The 16431-nt window shown below is 38.3% G+C and overlaps 1 protein-coding gene across 1 annotated transcript in view; it reads left to right on the top strand.

Moving 5' to 3' along the window:
- Window positions 1–16431, top strand: part of CSMD1 (CUB and Sushi multiple domains 1) — a 1845645-nt gene that overhangs the window by 812088 nt on the left and 1017126 nt on the right. Inside the window, exon 4 of the mRNA XM_067558441.1 lies at window positions 14597–14791. Coding sequence (XP_067414542.1) covers window positions 14597–14791 — 195 coding nt within the window. The remainder of the gene's footprint in view (window positions 1–14596; window positions 14792–16431) is intronic.

Here is a 16431-nt window from a genome sequence, read left to right as displayed (position 1 = left end):
ACTCCCTCCATTTTGACATCATTCCATTAATAGTTGCTCTTTGTTTGTGATTGTTTAACCAATTATGTATCCACTTAATGGCAGTTCTGTTGAGCTCACATTTCTCCAGCTTATTTATGAGAATGTCATATGGGAATGTACTTTTTACAGTGTTTTACACTCTATTTTAAAGTATTTTATGTCCAACATATTCCCCCATCCACCAAATCAGTTGCCCTGTCAAAGAAGGAAATCAAGATTGTTTGGCATGATTTGTTCTTGGTAAATCCATGCTGATTGCTAGTGATCACCCCTTCATCTTCCAGGTATTTGCATATTGAATGTTTTATCCATTGCATTAGTAGCTTCCCAGGTATTCTCAGGTTGACTGGTTAATAGTTTCCCAGCTCCTCCTTTTTCCACTTTCTAAAGACGGACACTACATTAGTACTTTTCCAGTCTTTCGGGACCTCTCCTGTCATCCATGAGTTTGTAATATTATTGCCAGTGGCTCCAAGATTTTTTCAGCTAACTTCTTCAGTACCCTCAGGTGAATAGCTAACGTCCTAAACACTAGACCATCCTTTCTCTCTACTGATGCATTAATGCAAAGCCCAATCAGAGTTTGTTTTTTAGACCAAACAAACTGGGACTTTCATTCTACTTTAAATTAAATATCACATTATCCTTGCACACTAAGTATACTTCACTATTGTGCCAAGTTCTCTTCACTGATATACTGTGGAGTTTGAAGTTTTTGTTGAAATATATACCAAAGATGAAAATAGCCAGCAACAGTGGTGACCAAAATGTCCCCGTTGATTTCTGGAGACAGTTTTTCAAAAATTTTCTGGATATTCCAGGGAGTTGAATCAATAGTCTTCATTTTGTGTGATACAATTCTCTGCTGAAAGAAAATGATGAACAGGAGGGAAAAAAATTCTGTCTGAAATTGGATCCTCTTTTACATGATATATAATAAAACTTGAATGTGTAATTTAAGTCTGTTTAAATGTGAATCAGATTAGTTATGACATCATTTCATATCTTCCCTCCATCTATGATTTGATTAAATGCAACATGTAGGAAAAAGTCTATCACTTTAATAAGAAACTTCTATTTTGTGTCTAAAGTAGTGTTTTCTCTCTGTTTTCATTTTTTAAACAAATTCACACTGTTGAATTAAATAATGTAATAATGAAAATTAGTATAAATTATGATGCAATTAAAATAAAGTCACACTCACTTTGGCAACATTTATGTAAAGATGAATTATTTTTTAACAAGTTGTGCAATGATTTAGGAAAAAGCAAACTTTTCTTTACTGTCAGAAATGAATGTGTATCACACACATAAGCTACTTTGACATACAAGCTCTTATAGAGCAGACCAAACAGCTATCTAGTATCATAGAATCGTAGAACTGGAAGGGTCATTGAGAGGTCATCTAGTACAGTCCCTTGCACTTATGGCAGAAACAAGTATTATCTAGATCATTCCTGACAGATGTTTTCTAACCTGCTCTTAAAAATCTCCAATGATGGAGATTCCACAACCTCCCTAGACAATTTATTCTTGTGTTTAACTACCCTGACAGTTAGGAAGTTTTTCCTAATCTCCAACCTAAACCTCTGTTGCTGCAATTTAAGCCCTTTGCTTCTTGTCCTATCCTCAGAGGTTAAGAAGAACACTTTTTCTTCCTCCTCCTTGCAACAACCTTTTATGTACTTGAAAACTGTTATGTTCCATCTTTCTGTCTTCTCTTTTCCAGACTAAACAGACACATTTTTTTCAATCTTTCTCATAGGTCATGTTTTGTAGACCTTTAATCATTTTTGTTGCTCTTCTCTGAATTTTCTCCAATTCCAAAGTCCATATCTTTACTGAAAAGTGGCATTCTGAACTGGACACAATACTCCAGTTAAGGCCTAATTAATCAGTTCACAGTAGAGCAGAAGAATTACTTCTCGTGTCTTGCTTATAACACTTCTGCTAATACATCCCAGAATGATGTTTGGTTTTTCTGCAATAGTGTTACACTATTGACTCATATTTAGTTTGTGATCCACTATGACCCCCAGATCTCTTTCTGTAGTATACTTTCCTGGGTAGTTATTTTCCATTTTGTATGTGTGCAACTGATTGTTCCTTCCTAAATGGAGTACTTTGAATTTGTCTTTTAATCCTATTTACTTCAGACCTTTTCTCCAGTTTGTCCAGAACATTTTGAATTTTAATCCTATCCTTCAAAGCACTTTCAACCCTTTCCAGCTTGGTATTGTACACAAACTTTATATGTGTACACTCTGTCATTATCTAAATCATTGATGAAGATATTGAACAGAACTGGACCCAGAACAGATGCATGCAGGGCCCCACTTGATGTGCCCTTCCAAGTTGACTCTGAGCCACTGATAACTGCTCTCTGGGAATGGTTTTCCAACCAGTTATGGGCCCACCTTATACTAACTCCATCTAGGTTTATTTCCCTTGTTTATGAGAAGGTCATGAAAACAGTATCAAAAGCCTTATTAAAGTCAAGATATACCACACCTACTGTGTCCTCCATCCTCAAGGCTTGTTATCCTGTCAAAGAAAGCTGTCAGGTTGGTTTGACATGATTTGTTCTTGACAAGTCCATGCTGAATGTTACTTATCACCTTATTATCTTATAGATGTTTGCAAATTGATTGTTTAATTATTAGCTCCATTATCTTTCTGGGTACTGAAGTTAAGATGAGTGGTCTGTAATTCGCTGGGTTGTCCTTATTCCCCTTTTTATATATTGGTACTATATTTGCTCTTTTCCAGTCCTCTGGAATCTCTCCCATCTTCCATGACTTTTCTAAGATAATTGCTAATGGCTCAGATATCTCCACAGTCAGCTCCTTGAGAATTCTGGGATGTATTTCATCAGGCCCTGGTGACTTGAAGATATCTAACTTGTCTAAGTAATTTTTAACTTCTTTCCCTATTTTAGCCTCATCTCCTACCTCATTTTCACTGGCATTCACTACGTTAGACATCCAATTGATACTAACCTTTTCAGTGAAAACTGAAACAAAAAAGTAATTTAGCACTTCTGCCATTTCTGCATTTTCTATTATTGTTTTTTCCCACTCATTGAGCAATGAGCCTACCCTGCAGGAAAATATGGGAAATTCCTTCCTGTGTTCCATAGGTACTTTAGACCCTGCAGTATGAGGAATAATATCCCTTGTAGCTTTATAATCTAGCTAGTATAGCTATAAATATCATTCTTGCTCATATAAATATCTGATCCTTTTCTGAATCTTGCTAAACAATTTGCTTTCATAATTTTCTGCTTTAATTGATTTCACAGTTGAAGTTGATTATACAGTGTGTTTTTTAAAAAAATCCTGTTAGAAGCATAGGAACTCTCATAATGGATTGGAATAATAATTTATTTGTCCAATGTCTGTCTCTGACAGTGGCCATTATCAGATATTTCAAACATTCAAGAAACACATCAGTAGCCAGTTATGGAATAAGATGCACAGAAGGAAAGTTTCTTCCTAATCCCATTAGTTACATGTTTAAGGTGGAAGGATGAGGGTTTATAACTATTCTAAAATTTCCTTTAAAAACAAATCTTTACAATTGTAACTCTGGATGTTCCTGTTATCTGTATTAATATCCAATGCAAAAGTGTTGCCTATCTAATTGCATTTCCTCATTCTTCTTATAAGAATTAGGGTAAATGGGAATGTCTAGGTTTCACTAAACCATACATTATTTTATTATACCTTAATAATGATTCATTTCCTTTCTTCTCCTTCTTCCTTTCTTCTCCAGTCCAAGATTAATTATTTTTTCCTCCTTCTTTTTGTATGCCCCCAAACTTTTTACATCATGCCCTCGCTTACCCGTCTGCTGGCGCTGGGAGCAGGGCATGGTTGGGGGCTGAGGCTGGGAGTGGTATGAGGTCCAGGGGCTACACCTGACTGCGGTGCCTCGGTGACCAATGAGTTAGATGGCCACAGCCAAGCCAGGGGCCGGGCACTGGGCCAGGTGCCGGAGACTGAGGCCAGTGCCTCATCTGGGGGCTGGGAGTTGGAGCTGGGTGTTGGGTCTGGACCAGGGACTGAGGCAGAGGAAGTGGGTTTGGGCCAGGAGCTGAGTGGCTGTGGCTGGGTGCAGAGATCGGGAGTGCAGCTGGATGGCTGGGCATCAAGAATAATGATGGAATAAGCCCTGATCCAGTGCTCCAGTCCATCTCTTGTCATTCAGTCTGTCTCTTGGTTTCCTGTTTTTCAGCCTTTAATAATCCCTAACAGAACAGGATTTTACACATCTCCCTGCAGTTATTAGATTTAGAATCATGCAAATGTGTGGTTGGAAGAAACCTCAAGAGGTTATACAGTCCAGGCCCCTGCACTGAGGCAGAACCAAGAACTGAAAAGTGTTCATCTAATCTGTTCTTTAAAACATCCAGTGACGGGGATTCCACAGCCTTCCTTGGTGGACACCGATAACGATTGATGACCTTCCTTGTCACATAACAGTCCTTAACATCTTTGAAGACTGTTACCATGACTATCCCTCCCCTCTCTCCCCCAGTCTTCTTTTCTCAAAACTAAACATGCCCATTTTTTAAAAAAAGGCTTATAGCTTAGGTTTTCTAAACCTTTTGGTTTGGTTTGGTTTAGTTTGGTTTGGTTTGAGGGCCCTTTGTTCCTCTCCTCTGGAGTAGCTCCAATTTGTTCACATCTGTCCTAAAGTGAGGCACCCAGAACTGGATGCAGTACTCTAGATGTGGCCTCACCAGTGCCGAGTGGAGTTGGACAATTACCTCCCATATCCTACTTATGACACTCCCGTTAATACTCCCCAAAATATTAGCCTTTTTCACAGCTGCTTCACCTTGTTGACTCATGTTTACTTTGTAATCCAGTATAACCCCCAGATCCTAATCAGGAGAACTACTGCATAGCTAGTTATTCCCCATTTTGTAGTTGTGCTATTTTGGTCCTATCGTCACCATTTAATCACAATCAGTTTAGTCCCTCCTGGACATCGCTCAATAGTCCAAACCCCATTCACATAGAGAAGACCCAAAATTTGGGTGTTCCTAAAATGGCTAAATTGATTTTGTTGAAAATGTATAACTTTAGGAGAAAACACAAAAACTTACCCAGGTTGACCTGGTGGCCAGGGGACACAGAATTTTTTCCACTTTTTTCGTCAAGGTTGACCTGGTGTCCGGTGAAACTTAGACTTAGAACTTGACTACTGCCAGTGTAGTGTCATATTCTGATACCATTACTCATAGTGATAGTACCTTACTCCACAAGTCGCCTCATTGACTTCAGTGGGGAAGGTAATGCTGCATGGGCCTGATTTTCACTGATGCCCCTTTAGACCATTCTTACACTCATTTGAGGTGCCTTGAAGTCCCAGAGCACTGTAGGTGACCTCAGTGTAAATGAGAATCAGGCCTGAAGCACATTAGGAAGGGTGTGAGGACTTAGCCTGTAAGGATTATGTGTCTAGAAAGTGATGAACACCAAAATTGCCCTACCTGTGTTATGCAGGGCAGGTGCAGAGACCCTGTGCTGCTTTATCCAGAGCCTCCCTGTGCAATTCTAATGAGGCTATTATGTGATTTTGCCACTGCCAGAATTACTATGTGATCTTGTACAAATTACTGAGGGCTAGATTCTGACTAATGTTACATGTCCAGACAATGGAATAACAGGAAGTAATCCCCCTTCCACTTATAAGGAGGCTACTTGGACCTTGGATCCAAGCACATAATAGTAAGTAAATATTAAGAATACTCTGCTCGTATATAACTTCCATCAGATGGAATAATAGTGCAATTGTATTACTTTTGTTCGTGTTACTGCAGGTATCTACAATATTAACTATAATTCATACTTTGACCTTGCTGATTAAGCCTCTGTTCAAACATAATGATCTTACAGACGTAAATTACTGTACATATCTTTTAATACCTTGGTAAACCTATTTTAATGAGAAACAATGCTTTATGTATTTTAAGCTAACATTTCAAATATTAAATTGTAGATTATTTAGGACTAGATTGTCTTCACCCTTACACAACCATGCAAGGATCTTAGGAGTAAACTGCCACCACTCAGGTTGCTCAGACTGTCATTCTGGCCCTGGGGAGGTGAGCAGAGACTACTCACTTACTACTGTCCAATCTAAGCAAGAAGTCAGAAAAGGGAATAGGAGATGCCTTGCTGCACCTCTTCCCTCATCACTGGCCAGAGTAGCTGACTTGGGTGCCCAGTGTGGTGTGTTATCTGCTCCTTGAAAAAGGGAGATAGTAAGTTGCTTTGCTTAGAGTCAGAAGGAAGCAGGGAAGGACTTCTGACTCTGAATCACAGTTTTCTGGCCTGCGCCAGGGGTGAGTAGCAACTGACTGCCCCTTACTGAGAGCAAATTGTACAGTTGCAGTCTACTGTCGGAGAGTGTATAAGAAAGTTGGTACGTAGGCATAATTTTTAGTCAATATACAGAAGGTTACTTGATAAACTGAAAGTTCAAAATTAGTAATAGTGAAGTTTAAAGGCAGGTCAAGCTGAAAAAATAGTGTCATTCCATACTACAACCCTTAACTGTGAAAACCTTCTGCTTTAAATAATTAAGTCACTCAAAAACCTGCAACATATCTATACTGTAGAAATCAGAGCCAAACTGAAGGTAGATCTTAAAAAAGAAATCAATACCTGTCAAAACAGTTGATATTTAATGTCGTCATGTTTGACAACTTTAACTGTAGGTTGTTCTGTAAGAAGTCTTGTGAAGGGGTGCATTACTCCCTCACAGGACAGGCTGGAGCCTACAGCTGGGATAGCATGGGATGTAATCAAGGGGGCCCTGTCCTATCCTGTCCTGTCCGAGGGCTGGAGTATATAAGCAAGAAGAGGAAACTGAACAAGGGAAAGGGGTGTAGAAGCTATGCAAGCTGCAGTGGTAGCGGTTTCTTTCAGGTTGTAAGAGACCAGCCTTACCAGACTCAGTCTTTGTGTTATGCACTTTAAGTTTGGGAGCTCTGAACCAGGGTCCAGAGGAAAGGACATATGAATTGTTTTTATAGTTGTGCCTGTCCTTATTAAAACAGGGATATGCTATTTTGTTAATGTGTGTTGGCTTCTCTTTGCCCCAGGCTGTTAAAGCAAACATATTGCTGTCCAGCTAGGGGAAATTAAGGTGGGAACATGAGCAGTCCCTCACCAGGCTGCCCACACCCTTACACACATCCTGTGGTAAACTGATGTCATTGGTCCTTGGAATCTCTCATCCTTTGAAAAACATTGAAAAACAAGTTGAAAAATATTATGGTATTGAGAAGAGTGAGAGAGGTGGAAATTGCCTTTGTCTTCCTATTGTCTTCCTCTGATTATCTCCTCTTTTCCTATACCTGTTTTATGCTTGCTCATGCACGAAGACCACATGCTAGTATGACTCATTTCAGTCATTTGGCTTGAATGTCATGAGATCTGCCTCAGACCCATTAAATACCCCTATTTTATCTGTACCATCTCATGCACCCTTGACTTCCTCCAGTAATCTCCTGAACTTTGTCCCAGTGGTGCATTTCCAAAGCTGATGTGCAGGTAAGCTGCCTGACTCTCTCCCATTTATGATGTCTCCCAGCTCTTCTGCTCAAATTAAATCTGTGGTATTATGAAGAGCACAGGAGGCAAAAATGGAGGACTTGTGAGTCAGCATAAATGAGACAAGACTGCCTATTCAGCAGCTTGAGTTCAGGAAAGCTTCCTCACGGTTATCTTTTCAATAACAGAGCGAAAGGACCAGATACAGAATAAATCCTCACAGAGCTACAGAAATCAGTGAGGAGAAAAAGTAGAGAATGGTTGTGCTATAATTATTATGTAGAGGGGAGAAAGTGAAGCAATAACAGTCCTGCACCAACTTCCTCCCTTCCATCCAACAAACTTTTAGAAAATCTCGTGCCTTCCTTCAATAGGTATAACCATCTTTGTTGATTAGCCACTGGTCCATCTTCTGTGTTGCTGCTGAGATGTGCTGGCTTCAATGCATGTCACTGTCCTCCAGGGGCTGGCTGGCCGGTCAGCCGACAGATGATAAAACCTAGGTGCTCCTGTGTGGAGGTAGAGGTCTCTGTAACCCCCTGCTATTTCTCGGTTACTTGGGAGCCGGCAACACTCACCTGTGTGCAAGGGCGCCTAAGGTTGTTAACAACAAAGGAGATCCTGAGTATCCCAGCGGTGATGTAGAATAGGTGGGAATCCTCTATCCACACCCCTGCTGCAGTCCCTTTACTTTTAAAGGAATTTAAACTTGGCGGTGCCTCCACCTGGCTGGCCCCTGCACATGCTTAATAGCGGGCCTGGGGAGCTTCCAGGACTAAACCTAGTCTGATGATAATAATAATTAATAATCTGAGACAGGCCTAACAACAATTGCACTTATGCAAACTAAACATCCAATATAGTTAAATTAGAGTTAACACAACTTTACTTAACAAATTAAAGAAATATGGCATAACAGACTGAAATTACACATCACTATTATGTTAAATCCACAGGGGCAGTTGAATAAATCAATTAATAAAAATAGTATGAAAACAAATGAAACTTGTCTAAACTTGCATTTACACTGCCACCGTTTACCCCACCTGCAGAGTGTACACTCCCCAGGAGCTTGCGTGGGCGCGCTTGAAGATCTGAAGCAGACAGCACTCTGTGGGTTCGGTGTTCCAGTTCAGCCCAGTTGTCACGCTGGAGGTTTGGAGCTGGCCCAACCCAATGTCTGCAGTCCTGGCCCTGCTTGAAAGGTCTCTGCCTCTTCTCAGGCCCAGTGAAAGTCTCTCTGCAGTGCCCCTTCCCTTACACGCCCTGCCCCAAACAACAGGGTTGGGGGTGGCACTCACACTACCTTCACTGCAGGCCCACCTCAGGCAGCTCCAGGCTCAGTCCCTGCCCTGGCTTGGGCAATGCCACCAACCTCCAAAGCTCCCTGCTCGAACAGGCTCTCAGCCGCAGCTTTGGGACGCCAGCAGCAGGCAGTAGGCAGCAGCAGTCAGCCAGCAGCTTCCAGCCTTGGCTGCACTCCACCCTAGCACCAAAATGGAGTCCCCCACATGCTATACCCTGTCTCTCTGGAAGGGGAAGAGTCTCTCTCCTTTTCCCCAAGGCATCATGGGAGTTGTAGTCTCCCAGGATCTTCCCAACTGTAAACTCCCAATCAAGTTCCAAGGCCCCTGAAGTACAGGGCGCCTACACCTCCATTTTCTGAGCCTTCTTGGACTCTGTCCTCAGTGCTGTATGCACATAGTATAGTTGATGGTCATGACATCTGCATAGCCAGATACGTTACACCATGTTCCACTGAAATCATTTTCAGACTCAGAATATACCTGATATGTTCAGCAGCAGTCAAGCATCTTTTTTGTAGCATCTCAAAGACTTTGTAAGACATTTAGCTGCCCAGTTCCCATTTAAAGTGAATGAGACTTGGTCTATCTCAAAACTCACTGCCTTCCGTTCCGAGTGAAAGGCACATTTCTTTTTTGACTGTTGCCTTTTCTAACATAAACGCATAGCAATGTGTAAAAAACCAACCAAGCAAAAACCCCTAAACCCCAGCAAAACAAGACACTCCACTGCACAGGCTTCTACCCCTGGAATCGTGTTGCTTAATGCACTAGTGGAAGGTGCTCAGATAGCATGGTGATGAGAGTGGTCGAAGAAATATATATATATATATATATGATTACAATCACAACAGGTGACTGTGTTCATTACAAGAAGCCATGATCTATACTGTGATTTCAATATGCCATAAGGTAGTGTTGCTATTTGCTTATGATTCTACCTGTATTATGGTGAAAATGTAACTGGTATTCTCAAGAAGCTGGCAAAGAAACTAGGTGGGTCTAGTAAAAGTTTAAAGACAGTCCTCAGGAACAATATCTTTAAAAGTAAGAATATCCCCAGCAGTGAAGAAAGCACAGAGTTCTTCTAGAGGCAGGGAACAAACTAACACATTTAAGATTCTGTTAGTTCACATCTGAAGTGGTTTACATGATACATATTTTTGGAGTTTAGTTTCCCTGAGCTTCAGCAAGAGTATCAAAAAGGCAAAATGTAAACAAATAGTCTGACACAGGCCATCAGGGACCTAGTTTGCAAATGAACGTGCTTAATGAAATTTAATTGATTGCATGAACTCTTGAAAAACACTGCCAGTCCTCAGCTAAATTTGGCAGACCTTATGTGGTGGTTGTAGTCTTTTGTCGTTGTCTAGTAATGAGTATTAATGCTCTATTTTATTTTAATGTATTTTCACTTTTCTCTTGGAAAGGGTTTTAATGTAACATGTATTTAATTATTCAAAAGGTTGAGTTAAAGGATTGATATGGCATCCTAATTAAGGCACTGAATTGCTATCATATGTGTTTGTGTAATTTTACTGTGAGCATAATTAGAGTGATAGCTATTATTTACAAGTGGGGGAACCCAAACTTTGTCCATACAGGGGCCTATGATAACTGGATAAGAGGCCTGGGGTGCATAAAAATGGGCAAATTGCAGCTTTCTTCATGTATCATTGTGGTCTCTAAAGACAACAGGTCCCAGCATGCAATGCCCCATTTTGATATGAACTGAGACTTGAAGTCTCCGTGGGCCATGCCATGATCTTAAAAAGGAAGATGGTTCCAGGATATAGGACTGCAGAACTCCTTGGGCTATACTTTGGACATCAATTTTAAGTATAATTCTGCTTATTAAACACCAGTACTGTTCTGATGTTTTCAGAATAGGGCATTTTACTTTTTCCGTCTTTAACCACATAAGATCTATCTCCTAACTTATTGCATAGAACTGCATTTCTTGTAGATGAAAGTCAAATGTAGGAAGTTTCTCAAGAACAGTAATAGGTCAGCCCAGTTTCTGAAAGTCTTTATCTTCAATGCAAGTACTGCCTTGATTGTCTTCAATTTAATAATTGACACTAAACAATTTCAGATAAACAAGGGCTTTCATAAATAAGGATCCAGGAGCCTGAAGAGTATATAAGCTTTACATGTGAGCACTGCACAGTTTGTAAATTCTATAGGAAACCATATTTCTCCTGTAGACCATATTAACACAGCAGGTGAATGACCTGTTATTCAGGTGCTTATACCCCCCCCTCCTTTATCTGATGATGGCAAATGTTGAGGTCTCTGAACTTTGTACACGATACCTTTGATTATTTAAATTCCAGATGATCAAACCTATCACTCTGTTACATATTTTTATGAAGCTTTGGAGGCCTAACACATTTTATGTGTGAACCTGAAAATAGTAAAAATTGTGTAGATGCACCTGTGTAGCTACTTAAATGTACTTTGCTGACATTTTTAGAAAAGGACATAAATAATGTAATCCAATACTTCATCTTGACAAGCAGTGGCATCTTGTGAACTGTTACATATTTTATTGAGCTTGGCTGTCATTCTCAGATCACTCATCTCATACTATTTTCAAGAGGTTTTTCAAAATATGTGCCATCCTCAAGGAGTCAGGACCCATTATTTCTAGTGGTTCCTGACAGATGCAGAGTTAGGAAAATCCTATAGTCTGACAAAAGTCATACTTTAGAATAGCTTTTGTAGATGGAGAACAGGTAAAGTTGGTATAATATGATTTTGACAAGTGTTAGCCAGTGCCAGCCATTATATATTTTTCAGGTGTGTAAATAATCCATGGGTGTGTATTACCTCCTTGAGAATGCAATTTGTCAGAATGCAAGATACCTGTGATTAATGTAGTTTTTCAGATAGCACACCCATTATAAAACTGTGCTTTAAACTGAGTTGTACAAACAGTAGTATAGAAACAGATCTATGTTGAAACTGCATCAGATTATGGAATCATAGGAAGGGACTTCAAGAGGGCATCTGTTCCTGCCCCCTGTGCTGAGGCAGGACCAAATACACCTAGATCATCCCTGACAGGTGTCTGTCTAACCTGTTCTTAAAAGCCTCCAGTGACAGGGATTCCACAATCTCCCTTGGTAACCTGATCCAGTGTTTAACTATCCTTATAGTGAGAGTTTTCCTAATATATAAGCTAAATCTCTCTTGTTGAGAGCTGAGCTGATTATTTCTTGTCATTTAATCATAAAATATTAGGGTTGGAAGGGATGTCAGGAAGTCATCTACTCCAACCCCCTGCTCAAAGTAAGACCACCTGCAACTAAAGCATCCCAGCCAGGGTTTTGTCAAATCGGGCCTTAAAAACCTCTAAAGATGGAGATTCCACCACCTCCCTAGATAACCCATACCAGTCCTACCCTTGGACATAGAAACCAAATGAACAGTCCTCTTTACAATAAACTTTTACATATTTGAAGACTGTTATCAAGTCCCACCATCAGTGTTCTCTTCTGTAGACTAAATATGCCCAATTTTTTTCAACCTTTATAGTACTTTGTGTATTAAACATTGCATTTGAAAATAACAGAATAGGTAGGCTCTTGCTTCAAAGTCTAGGTTTCACCCTGAATCCAAGCCATATAATAAAAGTCCTGAGAAATAAACAAAGAGTCTGTTGCAAGTTTGACCTGTTCTGTCATGCATAATCAAAGATAGCTCTGGTTTTCCCTAACAGTTTTCTAATAAATATCATATTGCTGTCAGATTTACCTTTGTCAATATAACTCTTTTTTGTCTTGGACAGCTACAAAATTACTTGTTAATGTATAATGTGTTTGTTACCCAATTTACAAATCAGGGTGAGTGGCAATGCATTGATTTTTATATTCACAGCCAATTACTCTGGATTGTGAAAGGACCTCACCTTATATACATCACTTTAAGTAATTAGATGTTTATACGTATAATTAAAGACATGACTTTGCTTACATTTTTTCACCATAGATAAGTGCAATCTAAACAAACAACAGAAATCTATGAAATGAGTGAATATGAAGTCATGTCCTGTAGGTTGTTTTTCTGGAAGCTTGGCTTTGTTTTGGAAACAATGATTTTTCTAGCTCTTCTGGTTACACGTAATCTTAGTGTGACTTACTGGTTCAAGCAGAAGACAGGAGTTTGTGGATTCCGTTCCCAGCCTTACCACTGACTCACTGCACTGCTTTGAGCAAGTCGTATAACTCTTCTGTAGCTTAGTTTACCCATTTATAAAATAAGTAAAATATTTGCCTACTTCACCAGTGTTGTATGGCTTAATTACCATATTTAATGTTTGCACAGTGCTTTGAGAACCTCTGGTGAAAAGAACTGCATAAGTGCATAGTAATAGTATTTTAATGTTTTTAGAAACCAGTGCAAAGTTTGGACCTATAATCTGAACTTGCTTTTAATGATTTGATGGGGTTTTGAAGTCAGTGTAATTATGACCATTTAAATGCCAGTGCTGCTAACTGCTATACTGATGAACAACTTGGGATATGCATCCAGCAAATGCACTTGTCTGATGCAATGGGACATAATTAGCATTGATGTAGTGTTTTACGTATGCAAAGTGCTATACACATATTAAATAATTAATCCTCTCAACACCTCTGTGTGAGTGAGGTAAGAATTGCTGTCTTTATTTTGAAAGTGGGGAAACCAAACAGAGAGGTTAAATGATTTGTCCACAACCATAGAGGGATTCAGAAGCTGAACTGGAATTACACTGCAGCATTTCTTGTTTCTACTTTTCTGCTGAATGCATTTACCTAAAGTACTCTGATGTGTCGTACATTTGAATTGATATTCCATTGGATACAGTTGTCAAACACCCCACACACATACAGAGTTCCGACATTAGTTAAAGGTTTAAACAATTTTAGGTGTATGGTGTTAGAATTGGTTGTGAAAGTGGGGGGATTGGATTAGATGACGCAGGAGGACCCTTCCAGTCATATATCCTCATTGCTAAAAGAACCCACACATATATAGAGACCGGAACTAGGTCACCCAACAAGTTCTGTAGGTTGATGGGTATCTTGCTAAAATTGATATGTAGTTTAAACAGTCTCTCATCAAAAGAACAATGCTTACAAATGGTAGAGATTTTTCTGCAGAAAAATAAGAAATCTGTCCATTCTCCCCATTCTAAAATCAATTTTGATAACTATTTCCCCATTTTTCTGTCTACTCCTAGATCAATGTCAACCAGATTGAGCAGGCTATTCTTTAAAAATAAAATATCTTCCCGTACATGGGATATTTTGAAAACTGTCACTTTTGTGTCATCACCTAACTACTATTTGACCTTGTGTGGAGTACTGAAAAATAGTCCTTCCCAGTTTATGGGAGAAATAGCTTGATTTATAGAATATTTTGTAGTTTGACTTTGAGAATCAATGGATTTGTGAAGAATTTATTTAGAGAATGCTAAATCAAAGGATTGAGTTTGGAATGTAATTGTGAAAGTGGTGAGGCCCATACTAAATCTTACCTCTTGTAGAAGTGCATTCCACAGTCTAATTCCAGGTTTTTTTAATTTTAGAAATCAAAATAAAAGAAAGTGTTTAACAGTGATTCAGTAAGGATTTTATGTCACTTATAATACGTATTATATATTTTCCCATAAAACTTAACTATACATTTTTTCTCTTGTTTTTTTTATTTCAACAGTTCTGCCTAGCCACACTTGTGGAAACCCAGGAGAAATACCTAAAGGAGTACTTCATGGATCAAGATTCAACATAGGAGACAAAATTAGATATAGCTGTATCTCAGGCTACATCCTGGAGGGCCATGCTATGTTAACATGCATTGTGAGTCCTGGAAATGGTGCATCGTGGGATTTTCCAGCTCCATTTTGCAGAGGTACAAAATGCGAATTAATGGAGAAAACATGTGCCTATATGCATTATAACAAATACAAAAAAGACTAAGATATTGATGAAACAGAATACGTTTTTATTTTAGGATGGTTATAGGTAATGCTAAAGTCATTTGTTGAATTTATTAGTTGTGTGTTAATTGACATTTTTTAAATATCATTAAACTATAATGTTTTATCTAAAATCTAAACCTGTGCAACGGTGATAGGGGGCTTAAATACATTAAAGATTGCAAGGTGCTTAGATATTACACTGATGGGGGCCATATAAGTAGAGCTGGGCAAAATATTTTAGATGAATAGTTTATTCATTGAAAAATGCAGTTTGGGGACAGCCAAACATATTCATTAATATGGGTCAAAATTGAGTTTTCCCTGGAATGTTTTTTTTATATTCCAGAATGTTTAGTTTCAGTATTTCTGAATTGAAATGGTGTGACTTTTTGTTTCCAAACAACATTTCATTTAGAAATTTAGCTAAATTTATTTTAAAAAGAGGGTATAAACTACTTCAAAATGAAACAAAACAATCAAAAATAAAAAAGGGAGAAAAAATTGTTTTGAGTCAAACAAAATATTTCGTTTGACCCCCTAAATGAATGACTTTTCGTTTTTCATTTTGGCACGAAAATATAAAAAAAATCATTTGTAATCGACCTAAAACAAATAGATTTTTTTATTTTTCAATTTGGCCACAAAACAAAAAATCAGTTATTTGCTTGCTCTTCATATGAGTAGCATAGATAGTGGTCACAATTAAAAAGTGATGATTATCAGTATTTGGCATACTGTGGCATCTGAAATTAATCACAGCTTTGTCCTTAATTTATAATGAGATATCAATGGTAATTGTGTGGTAATGACTGACAGGTGCTGATAGCTTTTAATGCTTCTGCTTTATCTGGACCAGAATAGCCCAAATTCTTAATTCATTAAGAATGAATAGTTTGTAATAGTTTCCTTCAAGAATACCTTTGATTGAAAGCTTTTATACTTTATACTTGTATACACACTGTATACAAGTAGTTTCTAAATTTCATTGTAATTATTATTTTAAAATATCTTAGATGTTAGGTTAATAATAAAGACAAATCTCACAAAGATTTCAACCATATCCATTGTGTTTATATTCAGTTTGAAGCATAAGGGAACTGTATATATTTTCTTAAATTGAAAGCAAGAAGAAAATGTTGCCTTTTCAGATTTTTCAGTTTTAGTAATAATTATTTTCTTCAATAATCGTTGATAAAAATGTTCAGACAGAAGTGTAAATTTTAAGTGTCCTTATAACTGAGCATCACTCTGAAAATATTTTTTTTCTGATATTCTGCACAGTTCACATAAATACATTTTGTTTCTATAAAAATTAGTAATTCTAGAAGCATTTCCCATTTTAAGCATAGGGAATATCAGTGGAACTGACAATATGTCAAAAACTGGAGTGAAATTAAGTGCACCTTCTGTACCAAATTGAACCATATTACGGATCACACCCCATTGAAGAAGGGTCAGATAAGGTTGTAAAATCCTCTTTAAACCAGTGCAAAGCCTAAATGAGTTGCAGAGCCTTGAATGATTTGAAATTATTCAAAATATACACTGAATTTTGTAAGTAGTGACATTG

Source organism: Emydura macquarii, unplaced genomic scaffold (assembly GCF_026122565.2).
Source record: "Emydura macquarii macquarii isolate MOO-44397 ecotype Brisbane River unplaced genomic scaffold, CSIRO-AGI_Emac_v2 contig_2063, whole genome shotgun sequence".
NCBI classification, from domain to species: Eukaryota; Metazoa; Chordata; order Testudines; family Chelidae; genus Emydura; species Emydura macquarii.
Note: the sequence above shows the minus strand (reverse complement) of the source record. Positions and strands in the feature narration are given on the sequence as shown.